Source organism: Alexandromys fortis, unplaced genomic scaffold (genome assembly GCF_014885135.2).
Source record: "Alexandromys fortis isolate MF-2015 unplaced genomic scaffold, M_Fortis_MF-2015_v1.1 scaffold_27, whole genome shotgun sequence".
NCBI classification, from domain to species: domain Eukaryota; kingdom Metazoa; phylum Chordata; class Mammalia; order Rodentia; family Cricetidae; genus Alexandromys; species Alexandromys fortis.
Window position 1 is genome coordinate 11,916,976 of NW_026067952.1, and position 22,316 is coordinate 11,939,291.

General features: G+C 46.2%; 1 protein-coding gene across 2 annotated transcripts in view; it reads right to left on the bottom strand.

Moving 5' to 3' along the window:
* The window catches only part of Dynlrb1 (dynein light chain roadblock-type 1), a 30,273-nt gene extending 9,192 nt beyond the window's left edge, over positions 1 to 21,081 (bottom strand). Inside the window, exons 1-4 of one of the 2 annotated variants that reach the window (XM_050151143.1) lie at positions 20,967 to 21,078; positions 12,590 to 12,665; positions 5,494 to 5,661; positions 701 to 1,060 (exon numbers count right to left, since the gene is read on the bottom strand). In XM_050151143.1, coding sequence (XP_050007100.1) covers positions 1,017 to 1,060; positions 5,494 to 5,661; positions 12,590 to 12,665; positions 20,967 to 20,969 — 291 coding nt within the window. In that variant the 5' untranslated portion in view covers positions 20,970 to 21,078 and the 3' untranslated portion in view covers positions 701 to 1,016. Of the gene's footprint in view, positions 1 to 700; positions 1,061 to 5,493; positions 5,662 to 12,589; positions 12,666 to 20,966 lie in introns of those variants that run through there. The other variant, XM_050151142.1, reaches the window with a different exon arrangement.
* Between the last annotated feature and the right edge of the window lie 1,235 nt (positions 21,082 to 22,316).

A 22,316-nucleotide genomic window follows, 5' to 3' on the forward strand; every position in this document is an offset into this window, starting at 1 on the left:
GTCAGGAGCCTGGAGACCTCCTGGTAAGGACCTCCTCCCCCCATACATGCTACAGGTAGAAGGATGATCACCCAGAATGAGCTCACCAGTGAAAGACAGGTTGTTTTCTGAGGAAAACAGTGTGAAAGAGCAGGCTACCTACAGACCCGTGTGCAGCCATGAGGTCCTGAAAACTGCCTGTTTCCTCCCACCTGCACACTCAGCTGTCCGGCAGTTCTAACACAGTGATGTGAGCATACCAGGTGCACTGTGGGCACTTGGTAGACACCACTTTCTAACTCGCGTAGGCCACTGCAACAGAAAAACATTAGCGTGCTGGGCAGTGGTGGCGCTTGCCTTTAATCCCAGAACTTGGGAGGCAGAGGCAGGCGGATCTCTGTGAGTTCGAGGTCAGCCTGGTCTACCAGAGCTAGTTCCAGGACAGGCTCCAAAGCTACAGAAAAACCCTGTCTTGAAAAAGAAAAAAAAAGAAAACATTAGCAGGAGTAGGATTTGATCAAACAGGAATCTAAGGGGTAAAGGCCCAGGAACCAGGGCACCAACCAGTATATAAAGGCTTATTTAGGAAGTGTGCCACAATGAGGAACAAACCCAGGAACCATGAAAATCTCCCATGGAATAGAGGCTATGGGTTTGGTCAGTGACCATTCGCTGACATAGGAACAGGCCTTTCCAATCAAGTAAAGACAGAAAAGCCAGGCAGGTTTTGAAGTTATTTTTAGTAAAAGAAAAAAGCAGGCTTTCCAAAGGTGACAAAGTGAACTGAAGGTCAGAAGGAAGCTGGGTGTGGGCTTATCATAAGCTCTTACTCCCAAAGCCTGGAAATGAGATCCAAGCTTTCCCAGGAACTGACTGGATGCCAGAGACATTCCTTGTTGGGGTGGGCAGAGCTACCCTTGATCAATGGCATAGTCTACATGGGCTCTCAGGCAACCACCATGTGCCCACTGACATGATTAACACTTATTCTGGGGGACATTAAATTAAGGAATGACATAGGAAGCCGAGATGGTGGTTTATTCGGTTGGATTCTGAATCACAATGAGGAAATAGTCTTTATCTGAAAAAGAAAAAAGCAGAAAAACATCACTAAATATAAACCAGGAGAAAGATCACAGTATCTCCTTACCAAGCATACAGTGCAGGAGAGGAGAAAGCTTTCAGAAGAGCACCGGTGGTGGTGATTTTCCACAGCTGGGAACAGCTCATGACAAGTGGCTACTAGGAAATGGAGTCTTCATGTGCAGGGCAAACACTTTGCAGCATACTTTTTTTTTTTCCCCCCGAGACAGTGTAGCTTTGGTACCTGTCCTGGAACTAGCTCTTGTAGACCATGCTGGTCTCGAACTCACAGAGATCCGATCCACCTGCCTCTGCCTCCCGAGTGCGGGGATTAAAGGCGTACGCCACCATCGCCCGGCTCATACTCTTAATTTTTATTAATAAGTAAGAGTTGGGACTGGCAAGATGGCCTAATAATAGAGTGTCAAACCTCAGGACTCAAATGGTGGAAAGAAACAACCAACTCCTAAGGGTTGTACTCTTCCTCTGCACTTGAATGTGTGTACACACACATCAGTATAAATGAGATTTTAATATGATTGACAGATGCCTTAGTTCAGTGGTTCTCAACTTATGGGTCTGTCTATCAGATATTTATATCACAATTCCTAACAGCAGCAAAATTAGAGTTATGAAGTAACAATGAAATAATTTCATGGCTGTGGTCACCAGAACATGAGGAACTGTATTAAAAGCTCGCAGAATTAGGAAGGTTGAGAAGCACAGCCTTAGTTCATCTTAATAATCCTGTTGCTGATCTCTGCCTTCTACAACATATGCCCCCCCCCCAAAAAAAAAACCAACATTTTGAAAGATCACAGGAAGTTATTTGCTTCTTTGAAGCATTTTCCAGTGATAGTCTCATGAATCACATTCCATAGAGATGATAGATCTCAATTGTCAATAAAACATGGCAAAGTGCCATCCATCAAGGCAAAACTCAGATTTTGGTTATGTTTGAATCAGTCTGTTCCCTTTATTGTTGTTATTTTTTATTTGGCAGTACTAAGGGTCAAAGCCAGGGTCTTGTAAATGCTAGGCAAGTGCATTGAGCTATACTCTCAATCCCAAATCCATTTATGGACTTTAGATGCAGGCACTCTGTTCAACACAGCATGTCAACTGAAGCTTAACTGAGCTTAACAGAGGTGCCTCAGATCTGGTGAGGATGAAGCAGTGTGCAACATGGTGAGCTCATGCCATGAAAACTGATTTTTTTTTTTAAAGATGAGTGCTCTGTCTGCATGTGCAACTCCATGCCAGAAGAGGGCATCAGATCCCACTATAGATGGTTGTGAGCCACCACATGGGTCTGGGAACTGAATTTAGGACCTCTGCAAGAGCAGCCATGCTCTTAACTGCTGAGCCATTTCTCCAGGCTGAAAGCTCTCCTCTTGAGGACAAAGACTGCAGGTTCTACAGGTATACAGAAGTTGCCATTATGTTCTCGGCATCTGACTGCATCTCTATGCCAGTTCAGGTGGCATCTCAGTGAACCCTAGCATCACTCTAGGCAGGTGAGAAGTAACTAACTTTTGTAGGTACGTAGTCTACACACAATTAACAAGCTACCAGCAAAACCAGGCTATCAAGTTCTAAATCCTACAGTACCATGTGTAAGGCAGTGTTTTAAAAATTGTACATTTTAAATTTTAAACTATGCATGCACACATGCTGGAGTATGCCAAGAAGAAGTCAGAAGAGGGGTTCCTGCAGGAACTTTCAGAAGTGGTTAACCTTTTACCATGTGGATTCTAGGACTCAGGCTCAGGAAGTCGGACTTGGCAACGAGGACCTTTACTGGCTGAGCCGTTTGGACAGCCAGGGATGTAGTGGTTTGTCCTGCATCAGTGAGGTTACTACTAAGGTCAACTGTGGAATTTCTTGATTTGTTGGAATATGAAGAGTTAAACTTTTGGTCCAGGAAGCTGCAAGTGAGTAAGAAAAAGACTGGACCTCTTCCTTCCTTCACTCCAGTCTGCTCACACTGAGAGGTGAGACCACAAGACTCAGCTAGGCCTGACCCCTGCTGTGGCTGCCCTAAGGTGATCTTCAGGCCTTCTAGCTGTACTGCCTCTGAGAGAGCTCTAACAGAGCTGTCAGTGGCTCTGTATTGACCACATAAAACTGGGTAAACAAATCAGTATGTGCCACTGATTTTCATTTGAGATACTGTGTCCTGGGGGCTGGGAGAGACAGCCCAGCAGCTGGTTAAGAGCACGCACTGCTCTTGTAGAGGACCTGCCTTTAGTTCCTAGCATTCACGTGGCACCTCACAATGTTCTGTTGCTCCAATTCTAGGGGGATCTGGTACCCTCTTCTGACCTCCACTGGTACTGCACACACATACATATTCCCAGGCACACATATATAAATATTTAAATACCATATCCCAAACATCCTTAACTCTACCCCTCTACTGAACCCAATCTAACCTATAACAGGGGTATCTACAATGGGGGGGCCAAGCATGGGGGCATGTGCCCTTGATCCCACTTGGGAGGCAGAGGTAAGTGGACCTCTGACAAGGCTGGCTTGGACTATATAATAAGTTTCAGAACAGCCAGGGCTATGTAGAGAAATCTTATCTCAAAACAACAAAAGTCACTTGTTTAATGTGTTTGTTAAACACTATGCTTGAGTCCCTGCCCCAATAAAACTTACTATGGAAAATAGAAAACAGTAGAAATGTAGCTAAGTAGCTGGCTAGCCAGGCAATAAGGAATGATGGCGTATTCCAACAGGAGGATGGTGCCTGAAAAGGTCCCAGGAAGGGGAGATGAAGCAGTGTGGTGGCCCCAAGAAACACCACTGATTATGGTTAACACGTCACACACCTCCAACATAACTTGAGATATACCAACCACCAGCCAGATAAAGTGCCAGGGTGTGTACTCCCTGCACCTCTCTGTATGCTGCCCCTGTGAGGGTCTGGCCATTTAACTCCACTGATATTAGAACCACTGAACCCATGGACCCCAATGAGAACAAGCATCAACTACCCACAGGGACCCTGAATGTCCATGGGCCCCCGAGGACAAACTGGAGGTAGTACTGCACTGAGCTGAGACCTGCATGAATAGGACTTCCAGACATCTAGTTTCTAGGTGTGCACTGGTAACTACTAAAAGGGAAGCTGATTCCAATACCAGTTTTAGGGACATGGAGATCTGTCTTCCGTAGTTCCACAGAAAGAAGCTGGGGTGGGGATGGACTTTCTATTCAATTAGGATTGCAAGGCTGAGCTCTAACCTGATGTGTCTCAGGATCACAACAGCACCTGATTCTTTTTTCCCTTTTGTTTTTTTTTTTTTTAATATATTATTTATTTATTTATTTATTATGTATATAATATTCTGTGTGTATGCCTGCAGGCCAGAAGAGGGCACCAGACCTCATTACAGATGGTTGTGAGCCACCATGTGGTTGCTGGGAATTGAACTCAGGACCTTTGGAAGAGCAGGCAATGCTCTTAACCTCCCTTTTGGATTTTCTAGATAGGGTTTCTCTGTAACTTTGGAGCCTGTCCTGGAACTAGCTATTGTAGACCAGGCTGGCCTCAAAATTCACAGAGCCATCCACCTGCCTCCTGAGTGCTGGGATTAAAGGTGTGCTCCATCGACCCTCACCCCATCTCCTAATCATCACTTATGCTCTAAGCACCTCTGCTCAGGATCAGATCCACGCATAGATGAGTCTGGAGTCTATGGCCCCTTCTAGGCTGAACCCAAGTCACACTTTTCACACCTTGTCTTCATAGACAAGTTGTTCTACAAACTGAGGCATCACTGTGTAAGACCTCGTTCATGTCCCACCCATGGCTTCGCTGAAAGACAGGGAAAGAGGTAACCACAGAAAAGGAGTCCTGTAGAAACTGTCATGGAAGTCTGTGAGTTTGAGTTAGATGAGGCAGAGCAGGAGGCAACCCCATGCCTCCCCTCTGCAGTTCCCACCCTTGTGGACTCCTCCAAGTGTGAGCATCTCATTACACCGAGAATGATCCTAAGGCCTAAACACAGCCTTGCTTGTGCTACCCAGACAAGCTCTTCCTGATGAGTCAGAACAGCGATCTGCTCCACTGCTGGTGGGGGCTGGCTGCACGGGGTGGAGACAGCACTATAAATTCTTTTTCATATAGAAATAGCTTTTCCACCCCTCTGACTCATATTTTCCTGGCCCTTAAGATCAGTTCTAACATCCTGCTTCTGAAAAGTCTTTGTTGATTGCCCAAGCAGAGCTGATCAACCCTTCCATGTCCTAAATTGTTATGGAGTTCTTACCATGTTGAGAGTGACCAGTGCTAACATTTGTGTCTTTCTCCAATTCTCACGTGAGGCCTGCTGAAGACACCACTGTGCCACACTTCCAGATAAGCCACAGGGAACCTGCAATGGGTTCTGAAACTAAGTATGGAGGCGCAAGAACCCTTACCTGGTGCAACCATAATTTCATTTTTCTTGGAGCGAATTCGAAGGAAGGTTAGGTCATTCTGGGGGTCAATTTCACGCACAGTACTCCGTGCCTTCAAGATGAAGTTGTGCATGAGGTTGGCATATTGTGTAGTAGTAGGGTTGTCCATGGTGCTCTTGATGGGAATGCCTGTGGAAAGAATAAATGAAAACCAAGCAGTTTATGGGAGCCCCTTTCTGTTCAGTTACTCACCTCACAATCCCTAATTCTAGAAAATTGGGCTGGCAGTTAGCAGCCAATGCCACTATTTACAGAAGGCTTGTTATATGATAGGCACAGCGCTGACCTTGTGTACCCGTGCCAGAACATCTGTGGGTGGTAGCACCATCTCCACTGCTACCAGGCAACAGAGCTGAATAATGGGGTGACCTGCCTATAGGTACACAAATGGTAAGTGTTGCGGGAGGTCTTTCCGCCCCTCCAACCAATAGCTGCTGTAATACCAGCCCATTGGGGCATGGTCTCACTCCCTTTAAAAAAGCGGCTATTTCCTCTGCTCGCTCTCTTCTCTTCCTGCTCGGCTGGAGACTAGACTCCCTTCCTGGTTGCGCAGATGGCTGTTGTCTGGGATTGTGATCTGTAAGTTTTTTCCCCTTTAAATAAATAACACCCTATTAATCATAACTCCAAACTGGTGTTGCCTTGTTCGTGACTTACGCCTTCAGGTAAGGATTTAAATGTAGGCCTGGTTCAGTTCAGTGCTCCTTCCCAAGGGTTCAATAGAAGGAGAGGTACTCTTGCAACACTTAAAGCTTGAACACAGTCATCACTTGGGAAGCAAAGGCAGGCAGAGCTCTCTGGACAGATCTCAAGGCCAGTTAGGGCTACACAGACCCTGTCTCAAAAAGAAGAGAGACTGGAAAGGAAGAAGAAAGAAAAGGTAACAGCTTGCACCAAGACATACCAGACAAAACCCATTATTAGCTGGGTAGAGGTGGCGCACGCCTTTAGTCCCAGCACTCAGGAGGCAAAGACAGGTGGATCTCTGAGTTTGAGGTCAGCCTGGTCCATAAGAGACACCAGGACAGGCACCAAAGCTACAGAGAAACCCTGTCTTGAAAAACAAAAACCATTATTGTTAGGACTGGCTCAGGGCTCAGCTGTAACCACATATACATGAAGTTACTGCCCCACTTCAGTGGGCTTCTATGTAAGCAGCACTGCTGTCTTTTAAAAAAGAGACCACTAAGGGGTCAGAGGTATAGTGGAGTGGTAAAGAGAGTACTTTCTGAGACCTGGGTCCAATATCTAGCACAACACAACAAAAAACAAGAGTCCATGAAGGCGGTTCTTAGATTCAACATTCCCCTATTGCTGGATGCTTAGGCTAGGATTTTACGGGTACAATGAACCAGCCAATGACCATCATTATGTATCAAGTCTCTCTCTGAAGACTGAATGATTAAATGGACATTACTGGGTGTCCTGCTGTCATGGAGATGAGGAATGTGGCTCAACCTGATGACCATCAGGTGCCTGTGAGCTGGCTGTGACCTGTCAGAAAGCTCCATCCAAGTGAAGTCCAGAGGTGACTAACACTTATGAAGAATGTAGTATCCAAGAGGCCCAGGACCCTGTGAATCTGGCCAACAAATGACAAGCTTACAGATTAGCCAAAGGTAGGCATTCAGCCTACTCCATTAAGGCACCAGGAACGTGAAGCCGCTGAGCATGATAGGCTTTTGTGAGCCAAGTGACGCCACAAGAATGAGCTACAATAGCCATCTGCCTTTAAGGCACCAAGCTGGGGCCTCAGTGCTGCTACTGGGTCCTAGATAGCAACAATGTGTACACCTGAGCTCATGAGGCCTCTACAGCTGTACCTTTCTGAAGGTGACAGTGGAACTGGTATGTACATGGTATGGTCTGTCCATGATCGGATCGGATGATCCTAGAGGAAGGACCCTCACGTCTGGGGACATCCCAGTACCAAACAGTTTTCCTTTAGTCAGGATCCCAGACCACACTATTAGGAAAGTAGACATTTAACCCACCTCTCACTAGACCCTAAGTTCCCTCAGAGCAGGACCTAGTCTCATCTGTGCTCACACGTTAAGCATTTACTGATGTTGGTATCTGAGTTGTTTCTGGGTTTACTTTCAGTGGTTCAGATAACAAAATAAATGTGGTTATATATCAAGTAGGCTAATGTAAAAGGACCAACAAACTTAACTCATAGTGGCTCGATCTAAAAAAAGGGGGGAGGTAAGGAGGCAAGGAACCAAAATTCAGAAGAACTTCAAATAAGGATAAAAGTCCATATTCAAGGATGACAGAGCTGGGGACCTCACAGATGGCCTGCTATTAGGCAACCTAGTTCAATCTTTTTCCTTCACAATACTGTGTAGCTTGCAGAAGCAGCTAGTTACAGAGGAAGCACAAGTTCTAGGCATGCCACACAGCTACAAAAAAGCCTGCCTGAGACCTTTAATGGAGCTGATGGGTAGAGGACTTACCTACTGTGCACAAAGCCATGAAAAAAGAAAATTTTACTAGATGCTGCTGTCCAGCACACATTCTGTACTAACCTAGGTGTACTGGGAGCAAAAGAGCAGATACTTTGTTGTTGACAATGCAAAGCCTGCACAATCCTACTAGGTACATCCATCCCTAACCCCCATTTTTGAACCCCAGGGTCTCATTTGAGTTGTCCTTAAACTCACTATGAAGCTGAGGATGACTTTCTTGGGCCACTGTCTTCCAAGTGCTGGGTACAGGCTGGTGCCACTATGCCAGGTGCCTGTTCAATCTCTCAATCTCAACTTCCTTGTTGATGAAATGGGTTATGGCTAAAAAAGATTGCCTACCACCACTCACCTGCGCCCCCCCCCCCTTGAACCAGGGTCTCATTATGTAGCCTTGACTGACCTAGAACTCATGACAAGGACCAGAATAACTTGGAATCTGCTGTGGTCGTCCTCTTGAGTAGACATTACAGGTATACTCCCACACCTGGATAAGGACTTAGCTGCAGCTCCTTTTTCTAAAATGCTGTGTATGTATATGTTCCTGAGCATGTTTGTGTGTGTGTGTGCATATATGTGTACCGTGTACATGTAGGAGCCTGTGGAGGTTAGAAGAGGGGATCAGATGCCCCAGAACTAGAGTTACAGGTGGTTGTGAACCACCATGAACCCTCTGCAACAGCAGTAAGTACTCTTAAGTGCTGAGCAGTCTTCCAGCCCTAGAGCTTAGCTTCTTTAAAGATGAGACTCGGAGGAAGGAGGGTGATACTGGGAACAGTAGAAGATGCATTCTAAGTAAGGGTAAAAACATGGACTAAGAGAATAGACTTAAATGATGAAGACTGCCAGCTTTAGCTGTCTCAGACATTCATCTCCTTGGCCTACTCACACCCACAAGCTGTGTTTGCTGCCGTGGTACACTAGTCTGTCAGCTAGCCATCTGTCTACATACTGGGCCAGAGGCCAGAGGAAGGGGCTACAAGATATAGTGGGAGTTCTCCTCACTGTCTTTTGGATAGGTTTGTGAACCTCTCTCCAAGGCTGGCTCCTCATTTTGGAAGGTGTTTATACTTGATTCGCACAGAGTGTAATGGTGACCAGAAACCTGTTCTTTTCCAGCACGCTGCTAGCACTGCCATTACCATGATTATTAATGGAAGGAGAATGGCATCTAACGTGATCACGCTTGCCTTTTCCTCTACTAGGCCATCCTGGAACACATTCCTCAGTGTGTTGACTGAGGCTTTTTCATTTAACAAATATCACTGTGCAGGATGGACAGCAGGAGTTTCAGCAGTGACTCAGACAAGGTCTTGAGTTCATAGTCCTTTCATAGCCAAACTGCTGATGTTGGCAGCAGTGTCTTGGTATACACCTGTCTTCTAGCCCTGGAGAATGGTTTATGTTATTTTTGTATTTGCTAGCGGGTTTGTCTTTCCAGTCTTTCTTTGGTAAGTAAGGTTTTGTTGTTTTCACTAGTCCTGGCTAGGCCTTTCATTCAGAGATTTGCCTTCCTCTGCCTCGTGAGTACTGAGGATAAGGTGTGTGCCACCATGCCTAGCTTTTGTTTTAAAATTGGCCGCATCTGGATGGTGGTATCAGCAGCTTGAAGCTTCCAGAGTGCTGGGGTTACAAGTTGTACCAAGTTACCCACTGTATTTGTTGCTGGGGGTTGAACTCAATGTTCCCTGAATGTTAGGTAAGCACTCTACCAACTGCTCTACATCCCTAGTCCAAAGCTTTAAATGCATGCCAAGCAGGATAGGTCTACTGGTGTTAATAGTGGCACGAATATGGGGATGACCATTTTCTGCTTAGATCTGAGGCCGGCTCCATAAGAGGAAATTCATGCTTGGTATTACAAGTCTGGTCAAAATGCATGGCTTGGGAGGTCACAAACCCTAGGGGAGATACTACAATTATTTTGCTAAATGGACATGTTGCCAGACTGCCATCTAAATATTTGTTCATACCCACAGATTAGTGCTCTTCTCAGCCTTGGCCAAGGAAACCTTTCTATATATAGTGGGCAGCACTGCAGACACCCTCAGCTTATTAACGTGAGTGTTGAGTGCTCAGACTAAGCCCAGGCTCAGCGAACATCAGGAAAGAGAGGGCAGAAAGGATGGGAAAGTGGTGGTGAAATGCTGCCTTCTGACATGACATGGGCATTGTGCTCACATACTCACTGCTGCTCTGGTTACCTGTACAAGCTCACGCCATTAATATCAGTGAGCATTCTAGTAGGCAGTGCTAATTAATTATAGACTCAGTGGGTTACAAAACAAAACAGGGAAAAAAGTACATGAAGATGAGAGGGTAGACAGTTGAGTGTTGTTGGGAGGCTGGGAGAGAGGACACAGGTATAATCAAGATATACTGAATAGGGCTGGAGAGATGGCTCAGAGGTAAAGAGCATTGCCTGTTCTTCCAAAGGTCCTGAGTTCAATTCCCAGCAACCACATGGTGGCTCACAACCATCTGTAATGAGGTCTGGCGCCCTCTTCTGGCCTTCAGGCATAATGCAGAAAGAATATTGTATACATAATAAATAAATAAATATTTAAAAAAAGATATACTGAATACATGAAATTGTCAACAAATAATAGTTTAGCCAGCCAGGGTCATGCCTTTCGTCCCAGCACTCAGCAGGCTGAGGCAGGTGGAGTATCTGTGAGTTCAAGGCCAGCCTGATCTACTGAGCAAGTTCCAGGACAGCCAGGGGTACACACAGTGGAACCTTGTCTCAAAAAACAAAAACAAGAAAAAAGTTTAAAAAGACAAAGAAAAGCTCTAAACAGTGGTGACCCACACCTGGAGTCCTACACTAGCACCTGGAAGATGGAGGTAGCTTACAGAGCACGTTCAGAGCTAGTGTGGCTACAGGAAATCCTGTCTCAACTGTGTGTGTAGTCTAGAGGCAGGAAGCATGTGGTGACGCCTTCAACCAACAGAGGAACCTGACTAGGTAAAGACTTAGTGTCATGGGGTCAGAAATGAGGGTGAGTGCAAAGCGCCGCATGCTGCTGTCTGAGTGAAGTCTTTGTAACCAAGCATGGAGACACGCAGGCCTAAGTACACTGCGGAGGCCATCCTTGCAGGGCAGTAGGGGAAGCAGAGCACAAGCTCAGGAAGCTCAGCCTTTGCACTTAGGGCGGCTGGGACCACCATGGCCCACAGAGCACGCAGGTGTGCTCAGACTCAGATTTAAACCCTGCCTCGGCAGACTAGAGAGATGGCTCTTCCAGAGAACCCGGATTCAAGTCCCAGTCACAACCTTCTATAACTACAATTGTAGGGGATCCGACAATCTTCTGGCCTCCTTATGCACTGCACACACATGTTGAATACTTATCTTAGAAAATAGCTTTGAAATGAGAGGCAATCAATCAAATTGATAAATTCAAGTTTTGTCAATAAACAGAGACAGCAGGGCTGCTGGAAGGAACAATACAGTGTTTCCTGCTAGCTCCCTTCACACATCTCTGGTGCAGGGAGACTCAGCATCCACATCTCATCAGCCATTCAAGCAAACTCATTCCCGGAGAGAGAAGAGCTCTGGGCCCACGGAGACCAACCAGAGAATTACACACAGAAAAGTAAAATCAACACAGATGGATACATAACGTCCATCTAGTGAGCACACAAAAGTAGCAGCAACTAGAGTAATCAACACTGTGCTTAGTTGGGAAGTGACTCAAATTTGTAAGCCTAACAAAGATAGACTCACAAGGAATGCCATAAATTCTAGGCCACTCTGGGCTACACAGTGAGTTTCAGGCTAGGGCTGACACTTTAAATTTTTTGCTTAAAGGGGCTGAAGGAACAGTTCAGTGGTAAAGCACTTGCCTAGTAGGTGTGAGGCCTGGCTTCAATTCTTAGTGCTTACAAAAAAAGAATTTTTTTTAAAAAAAAGTTTTTGCTTACGTGAAATCTACAAAACAAAACCTCAAGGTAAACATATTTTAAAAGAGTAACAACAATTAGGTGCGATGAAAAAGACTTTTTTTTTACTTTTTCTTTCTGAGACAGCTGTCCTTGAACTATGTAGACCAGGCTGGCATCAAACTCAGAGATCCAACCAGCCTCTACCTCCCAAGTGCACTATGGTATTTGGCACTATTCCTGGCTCTAATGGTGCACACTTTAATCCCAACACCCAGGAGGCAAAGGATATCACTGAGTTTGAGAACAGTGAGACTTCATCTCAAAACACAAGTCTTAGCAACTCTGATTGCCACAAGAGAGGTAACCATGGGTTACTAACAGCTGCAGCTCAGTGTGGAGGACTGAGAAATAAAGATGTCTGAGACAAGTGGTGCGTGCCTGTAGCTCTAGCATGTGGGAGGTGAGAGGAGGATTGTGAGTTCCAGGACAACTTAGGTTACACAGCAAGACCTTTTCGCAAAAAAGGGGGAAAATCCCAGGAATAGTATCGGAACTTCGGAAATGTTGAAAATAAAACAAGCAAAAAAAAAAAAAAAAACTAGAACAAATCTGAGTCTGTGAAGGGACTGAGGAGGGGCAATGGTGTGGTGTCTGGGCTGTTCTCTGAAGGCCTGCCTGGGTGGGGGCCATGGGTGAGGGCCTACCTTCAGTGTTCACCACGATGATTCCCTGCACTCCTTTCTGGCTCTGAAGTCTCTTGAGTGTTTCCTCCACCTCCGCCTGCCAGAAAAGGAGACCAAGATTAGGTCCTCAGATCCCAGCAGATGAATGACATATCCATCTGACAAGCAAGTAACACCCAGCCACTTGGCACTGCTCCAAAGCTGCCCAGGCCAGGCCCACGCAGAGTGCTCCTTAGGCCAACATTGGCACCCAGAGCTTCAGTCAGCCTCAGCCACAAGGAGCTGCTTTTGGCCCTTTACCACCACCACCAAGCAGTTATTCCTTCCCTGCCCATCAGCTATTTGAGAGCAGACATCATTTCTGGAGTACAGACACACCCAGGACACACACAGACGGTACAGTACTCTGATGATTTGAAAAACAAAACAGCCCTAAATAGTAGCTTCTAACAGGAAGGAGGCACTTTATTTGTGGCTCAAACATCACAAATGAAAATACTGCCAGGGAGCAAAATGACCCCACAGTAAACCCGCTGACTCAATGTGTCATCCAGACAGGGTAACACTCGGCACACAGGCACAGGAATGTGTCCTAGGAAGGGGCTCACTAATTCTGATAACCCAGAAACCGCTCAAGTAGGCCGCCCTAGCACATGGAGCTTGTTGACACACAATGAGATGTCTGAGTCTTCCTGTCATACATGCTTCTAACTCTGCCCTGCCATCTGTTCTCCAGCTCAGAGTTACATCTCTTGTCCATCTATTTTTTGTTTTTGAGACAGGGTTTCTACATAGCCCTGGCTTTTCTGGAACTATGTAGATGAGGCTGGCCTCAAACACAAGGATTTCCTCCCTCTGCCTCTTGAGTGCTGGGATTAAAGGTGTGTACTACCACACCCGGCCCTCCCCCACCCCTTAAAAAAAAAAGGAAACCTGGGGGGGGGGAGTTGGTGGTGGCACACACCCTTAATCCCAACACTCTGGTGGCAGAGACAGGGAGATCTCTGTGAGTTCAAGGCCAGCCTGGTCTAGAAGAGCTATCCAGGACAGCCAGGGCTATTACACAGAAACCCTGTACCTAAAAACAACAACCCAAAAAAAAAAAACTTAGAAGGGCTTCTTCTCCTCTGAAGCTCAAGTCTTCCAGACCACCTCTTCCATGAAGATCATGTCTTGTTTGAAGCCTATAATCAATTATCTTACCTCCAACTCTTCAATTACGCTTCTGTGAGACATATATCAGGTAATGTAGCTGATTACTCAGGCTCTACAGAGGTCAGAGTAGGAGCCCATAAACAGAAGTCTAACTGACCTTCCTCTCCCTATGGCTGGGAACCTGGTCTTGTAGTGTACTTTCTCTTAGGATGCTTCCTCCAGAGGTTCAGAATCTAGTCAAGCTCCTCAAATGCAGAGTTCAAGGTCAGCCTAGTCTACATCCCTTGTGTCAAAAAAAAAAAAAAAGGCAGATGGTCTTTGGGTACCATTCACAGAAATTCACACCATTCTTTTTCTGGGGCAAAAGGGCTAGGGCTGGGGCTCCTGAACAACTGAAGATAGCACAATGGATGGTTTTTCTGGAGAGCACAGGTTGACAATCCAGTCACCACCACCCACTTCCTGTAAGAACAGCGCCAGATGCTGCAGGGGCAGGGATGGTGGGGCACTCCTACAAAGTGGCAAGCAGCCCTGATGCCTCTGTGGAGGAGAGGACAGTGAGGGTGACATGCATGTCTCATGTCTCAGATCCTGGTCATGGCAGACTCCCTGACCTCCGACTACATGCTAGGTACTGCTCTGGATGGAAGGGGAACCACTGTAGGTCCTGGTCACCCTACTGAAAATCCACCCTACGCAAACAATGCCAGAGAAACAAAAGAATGTAGCAAGATGCCCAGGGCAGTGCCATCTGCAAGAGCAGAACAGAAATGCCCAGTTCTCAGGAAATGACCAAGGAGGACACCAACATCCATTGCAGGAGATGTTTACATGGCCTGAGAGAGATTAGGTCACGACACCACCTCCAAAGTCTGAGATTGATATTCCACAGAAATAATAAAGTACAAACAGTGCTTTCCATGTGGCTACAGCTTCCTAAAAAATAAAGCCATACAAAACATGGAATTATAGACTGGGTTTATTTTCTTTTTTCAAAACAGTCATTTTTGCTAACCATTGTGGTTCCACCAATAAACACCAGCATTTGAAAGCCAGGAGCAGGAGAACATGAATAAACAAACATTAGTCAGCCAATGGTGGTGCTGTAGGTCTGTAACCTCAGCATTTGGGAAGCAAAGGCATAAACGGGATCAGGCGTTTAAAATCAGATATGAAGAAAATTTAGGGTCAGCTTGGGCTACATGAAATCCTATCTCAAAAAAGATAAATATTCTAACCAAACCGTTACCAATTTTTTTAATTCTATGGCATATTTCTTTTTTTTAAATATTTATTTAGTTATTATTTATACAATATTCTGTCTGTGTGTATGCCTGCAGGCCAGAAGAAGGCAGCAGACCCCATTACAGATGGTTGTGAGCCACCATGTGGTTGCTGGGAATTGAACTCAGGACCTTTGGAAGAGCAGGCAATGCTCTTAACCTCTGAGCCATCTCTCCAGCCCCTTCAAAGCTTTTTTTTTTTTTTTTTTTTTTAGACAGGGTTTTTCTGTGCAGCCCTGGCTAGCCTGGAACTCCCTCTGTAGACTAGGCTGGCCTTGAACTCACAGAGAGTCACCTGTTTGCCCCCCCCCCCCCCCAGCAACACACTCAACATCGTGAGAATATGTAACATGTGGTGGCTTGAATTAGAATGGCCTCCAGAGGCTCTTATATGTGAATGTTTGCCCCTGTTGGTGAAACTGTTTTGGGAGTATTAAGAGGTGTAATCTTGGGGAAAGAAGTATGTCACTACACAGGCTTTGAGGCTTCAAGAGACTGGGGCCATTCCCAGTGTGTGCCTCTAATCTGCAGGCGTTCCCACTGACATGCCTTTGTACTGCCATCATGGACTCTAACCCTCTGAAATCATAGCCCAAATAAAACACTTTCTTGTATAAATTGCTGTAGTTAGTTGAATCCTTGGCTCCTAGCTGGTGGACTGCTGGGAAGGATTAGGAGCTGGGAACTTTAAGAAAGGTGTGAGACTGTTAAAGGTGTGTCACTGCAGGTGGGTTTCGAGATTCCAAAGCCCATGCCATGCCCTCTGTCTGCTGTGTCTGCTTGCTCCAGGCCTGTCTGCTTCCTGCCATGGAGACAGATAATGAACTCACCCTCTGAAACTGCAAGCCAGCCCCAATGAATGCTTTCTTTCATGAGCTGCCATGGTCATGCTGTCTCAAAACACACTAGAAAGATAACTAGACAGCCTGTTACTGCTAGGTGTGTGTGAGAAGATTTCATTTTATAGCCCAGGCAGGCCTCCAATTTGTCCTTCTGCCTCAGCCTCTTGATATTTTTTATTTCTTTTTAGTCTGTGGAGACAGGGCCTGATTATGTAGCCTATTTTTATCTTTAAGATTTATTTGTAGGGCTGGAGAGATAGCTCAGAGGTTAAGAGCATAGCCTGCTCTTCCAAAGGTCCTGAGTTCAATTCCCAGCAACCACATGGTGGCTCACAACCATCTGTAATGGAGTCTGATGCCCTCTTCTGGCCTGCAGGCATATACACAGAATATTGTATACATAATAAATAAAATATTAAAAAAAAAAGATTTGTAGCTGGGTGGTGGTGGCAGCGCACACCTTCAATCCCTGCACTTGGGAGGCAGAGGCAGGTGGATCTCTGCATTTGAGGCTGGCATAGTCTACAGAGTGAGTTCCAGGACAACCAAGGCTACACTGAGAAACCCTGTCTCAAAAAACAAAACAAAGATTTGTTTGAGTATATGTGCATTTGTGTGCACAGATGCTTGCAGAGGCCAAAGATGGCAGCAGGCTCCTTGGAGTTGAAGGTTATTTGTGAACTGCCCAAGACAGGTGCCGTATCCAAAGATTAGTCCTCACGGCGGAGCAGCGAGTACTTTTAACTTCTGAGTCCATCTCCCTCTCACCCCCAATAAAGCTAAATCATGTGAAAAAATGTCCTCTATGCAATGGCGAAGAGGGGACAAGTTATGTGTTCTCTAGTTAGATATATATGCGTCAATAAAGCCCCAGGATGCGTGGGGTCTGGGGCCACCACACCCAGTATCTCAGTATCTTAGCATTTAGGAAGAGTGTCATGAAGTTTAGGCTAGCCTAAGCTACATAGTGAATTTAAGGCCTGCCTGAGCTACATAAGGAGCTTGTCTCAAAAACTGGTGGCTGATGTAGGTCAGTGGCGGATTTGCCCAGTAGGCACAAGACTTTGAGTTCCATCCCTAGTAGAGCAAAATTTAATAGAAAAAAATAACTTTAAAAACATTACATAAAATAATTAAGAAAAATAATAAGTATCCAATAAGAGGTAGAAAACAAATCTAAGATAAACTACAAACACCTACAAGATCATCACTCCTTGTAAAGGAATGGAAGTCAGCAATGCAGCACTGTCTGAATGCTGGGCTCAATGAGGCAAGGCTCTTGAGGTAAGTAACCGCCTGGGGAAGGGACTCAATACAAGGTGAGAACGCCAAGTACAGGTCCTTTCCCTCAACTCTGAAAATTATTATAAGGAAATAATCTAATAAAATTTAAAATACCAATCAAAAATTATAGACCAAAGCATTATGACTTTGAGTTAGGAACTGGAAGCAACTTGTACTCCAGGGAAATAGTTTGGCAAATTCTCATACAACTGTGGCTGGGCATGGTGGTGGACACATTTAATCCCAGCACTCAGGTGTCAGAGGCACTAAATTTTTGTGAGTTCAAGGCTGGCCTGGCCTCTATAGTTCCTGGACAGCTAGTGCTCCACACTGAGACCTTGTCAAAATACACACGCACACTTATTTCCAACTACTATGTAGTAAATAAAAATAATTTATCATAAAGATGATGTAACAAGCCAGGCGGTGGTAGAACACGCCTTTAATCCCAGCACTTGGGAGGCAGAGGCCAGCGGATCTCTGTGAGTTTGAGGCCAGATTGGTCTATAGAGCAAGTTCCAGAACAGGTTCCAAAGCTACACATAGAAACCCTGTCTCAAAAAACCGAGGAGGGGGGGAATGATGTAACATGGTTAAATGCTTTTGAACATTAAATTTAAAAAAAAAATGAACATCTTGAAAGATACATATGTAAAAAATGATCAGGAAAAGGGAAAAACAGCTACACAGTAGATAAAACTGAACAAAAGGTGTGGATGATGTTATGTAATTGTACTAATGAGCACTTTCCACCATTATAAACTGTCCTGTAGATACTGGCAGGAGTGTCAAAGACAAGGGAGAGGAGACTGTAAACTAAATGTGTATATGGGCATGGGGACTATGCAGCCTTAAAATGAAGTAGGTTTGGAAAAGTGTGTGTGTCTGTGTGTGTGTGTGTTTGGAATGAGTATGAGTGTATGGTCCTGGTGTTCAAATCCACAGCCTCTTGTAATATAGAGTTCTTGTTGTTTTCTGAGAAAGGGTTTCTCGCTTTATAGACCAGGCTGGCCTCAAACTCAGCCTCCTGAGTTTGTACTAATGAGCACTTTCCACCATTATAAACTGTCCTGTAGATACTGGCAGGAGTGTCAAAGACAAGGGAGAGGAGACTGTAAACTAAATGTGTATATGGGCATGGGGACTATGCAGCCTTAAAATGAAGTAGGTTTGGAAAAGTGTGTGTGTCTGTGTGTGTGTGTGTTTGGAATGAGTATGAGTGTATGGTCCTGGTGTTCAAATCCACAGCCTCTTGTAATATAGAGTTCTTGTTGTTTTCTGAGAAAGGGTTTCTCGCTTTATAGACCAGGCTGGCCTCAAACTCAGCCTCCTGAGTTTGTACTAATGAGCACTTTCTCAGCCTCCTGAGTGCTAGGATTAATGGCATGTGCCACCACCACCTGACTTTTTTTTTTTAAAGACAAAGTCTTACTATGTAGACCAGGCTGGCACTGAACTCAGAGACCTGTCCTGCCTCTGCTTCCCAAGTGCTGGTAGTAAAGACGTGAGTCACCCACCACGCCTGTCAATGGTAGATCTCTTTAAGTGAACGGAGGAATGAATAAAAATATACGTATACATATTATATATATAATTATTATTTTGTAATCATGTCTATAGGTTTGTATACATGAATGTAGTGACCCAGGAGTCCAGAAGAGGGTGCTGGGATTACAGGCAGTTGTGACTGCCTAATATGGCACTGGGAACCTAACTCTGGTCCTTTGGAAGAACATGCTCATATCACTGAGTCATGGCTCCAGACCAAAATAAACACTTTTTTTCTGAGACAATGTTTCTCTGTGTAACAGTCCTAGCTGTGCTGTCCTGGAATTAGCTCCATAGATCAAGCTGGCCTCAAACTCTCACCTGTCTGTCTCCAAAGTGCTGGGACTAAAGGTATGTGCCACCACCACCTGACTAAAATAAACATATATATCATAAAGTAAACCTTAAGACAAACATGCACAAATTGCTCCAGTCTCGAGCAATAAACAGCTTATCTATATATAATATTGCTGGGCATAGTGGCACATATCCAAAAATTCCAGCACTTTATTATTTTTTAAATATTTATTTATTATGTATACAGTATTCTGACTGTGTGTGTGTGTGTATGCAGACCAGAAGAGGGTACCAAACCTCATTACAGATGGTTGTGAGCCACCATGTGGTTGCTGGGAATTGAACTCATGACCTTTGGAAGAGCAGGCAATGCTCTTAACCACTGAGCCATCTCTCCAGCCCAAATTCCAGCACTTTAGAGGTGGATGAAGGATTGGAAGTTCAAGGTCATCCTTGGTTAAGTGGCAAGCTGAAGTAACCTGGTCTATAAAAGGCACAGAGCATAAAATAGTCCTTGTGTACCAAAGCCAGAAGGAAGCATACCCGACTGTCAACACTATTTAGCTTGGGAGAGTGAGAGGGGACCACATGCACTTCCTATAGATTACACACGGCCGTGCTGCACGAGGTCATTTGGAATGTTCACCTAAATAACAATTTTATGAATGCAAACAGTACAGCACTGATTATAGAAAAGACGGCACACATGATTGTGTAAATATACAAGAAACTGGCTGTTCCTGAAGCAGCCTGCAGTGTGGAGACATTCTTTGTGGTATAATGAAAAGCAGAGAAGCCCCATTGAAGGTCGATGACGGCTAGAGCAAATAAAAACACAGTAAGCAATGCGCCTACGTAGTTGTTGCCTCTAGGTCAGCTGTTCTCAACCTGCCTAATGCGTCGAGCCGTTAGTAGAGGTTCCTCACACTGTGCTGAGCCCCAAACACACATTATTTCTAATTCTAATTCGTAACTGTAATTTGTAACGTAATTATCTGACAGATGGTCTTAGACGACCCCTGAAGAGGCATTCAACCTCAAGAGGTCTCAACCCACAGCCTGAGAAACTGCTCTAGGTGATGCCCTTTCGTTTCCCGTCTCAGTTTCTTACATGTTTATAGTTTTCTGCGGGCTGAAGAGACGACTCAGTACCTAAAAACACTCAACGCTTTTCCAAAGGCCGGGAATTTGACTCCCAGCACTCATATGGTGGCTCACAACCACACAGGTCCAAAGGACCCGACCCCCTCTTCTGGCCCTGTGCCAGCACCAGGCACGCTAACGGAAAACACTATTCATATACATACAAACTGAAGAAAAAGTTTCTAATAAAGTTTTTGTTTTGCGACACGAACTCGCCTTGAAGTGCAAATCGTCGCCTTCCCGGTGCTGGGATTTCAGGCGTGCACCCCCACGCCAGTCCTGAGTGAGAGTCTAGGGTTTGCATTAGGGTGGAAAGGGCCTTTTAAGTTGTCTACAACTCGTGAGGGCTGAAAGGACCGCCCTGGAAAGGGAGCGGACGGCTTTGGGATGCCCAGGATGGACCCCGCGGTTCCTAACAACCCGCACACCGGACTGAGCCCAGAGGCGGCAGCCAAGCTCCAAGGAGTTCGATTCCCCAGCCCGGCTGGAGCTAGGGGCCGTACCTACTTCACAAAGCGGAGGCGGGGGAAGGCAACGCACTTAGCGCCTAGGGCGCCTGCCGGCCCCTGGACTCCAGCGGACGCAGCCGTCTGGCTGGGGTCGCCCCAAACCGCCCGAAAAGCTAGGCTACAAGCGAAGCAGAGGGCGGGCCTCCGGGGCGTCGCCTCACAGACCGGCTTCCGGTCAAGGGCCTGCGGCATCCGGTCGCTCCGCCTGGGCCCGGACTAAAGGCCCACAGTGCGGGTCCCGCGAGGCGACGCCAGCGACCAGGACCCCGGGCGGCGACGGACGCGCGCCTCTCGGGGGTGGCCGCGCCCCCCACCGCAGCCCTGGGAGGACACTCACCATCTCGGACCGATCCAGCAGCTCCGAGTCGCCGACGCTCAGTGAGGTCCCCGCCCTTCTGAGCCTGCGCACAGTTCTCCGTGGAGACGGACAGCTCGGACAGCCTATCAGGAGCCAGTGGGGGATAAGGGCGGGCTGATGTGAGTCAGCTGGGCAGGGACGCTCCCGTCAGGAAAGGCTGCAGCTGCTGTGCCGAGAGACACCGGGTTGGTTTTCAATATTCCACCGAGGGCCCCGGGCGGAGGCCGACTGTTGCTGAAACTCTCTTTGGCCCAGACTGAGGCAGAGACAAGAGCCCAAATAAGCTGAAGACATGGGCAGCCCCGGAGCTGGCCATCTCAGGAACAAGCTCTGGCATGAACTGGTCAGGACTGCGCTGCACCTATAAGATTAAGGATGCGGACTTCACCGCACTCCTGTGTTTCTTTGGAGAATCTTCTTATCTCTGCTCTACTAGTTTCTCGCTTCTAAAAGAGAACGCATTTTCCTGTCTTGTCCGTCCTCTGCTCTAGAAGTTTACTCTTGCAGGTTACGAAAAACATCTGGGCCGGGTGGTGGCGCACGCCTTTAATTCCAGCACTCGGGAGGCAGAGGCAGGCGGATCTCTGTGAGTTCGACCAACCTGGGCTACAAGAGCTAGTTCCAGGACAGGCTCCAAAGCCACAGGGAAACCCTGTCTCGAAAAACCAAAAAAAAGAAAAAAAAGAAAAAAAAAACATCTGGGTTTCTAACAGAAAATTTAGGTTAAGCCGGTGGTAGCAGCGCACTCTCTTAATCCCAGCACTCAGAAGGCAGAGGCAGGTGGACCTCTGTGAGTTCAAGACCAGCCTGGTCTGCAGATCAAGTTCTAGAACAGGCTCCAGAGCTACACAGAGAAACCCTGTCTCGAAAAACCAAAAAACTTAGCCAAAAGGCAACAATCACAAAAGTCAGCTAAAAGCTTAGGTGATGCAGATGGTGCCAGCAAGGCTCTGTCCCACTCATTTGGCAAGTGGCTGTGTGGGCCTGAGACAGTGGAGGAGCTGGCCCTGGGGTCATAAGAGCAGGACTGTCCCTGCCTCTCACCAGCTGCAGCATTCGGGAGAGTGGCCCCTGCACCTCCCCTGGGCAACACAAGAGAGCTGATAGGACTTGAAGTCTAATTAGGATGGCAGAGTTGCCTCTGGGGAAAGAATTCAGCTAAGTATAGTATAGCCAGTCACGTATTGACAGTCTGGGATGATGTCGCTGTGGATATGGTATCTCTTGCTATACCACGGAAGTTAAAGAGAACAGGTCTGAGTTAGAGAAGAGGAAGAGGAACAGCATGGCATTTCTCTGAAATTCTGAAGCCCTGTAGCCTAGAGCCAC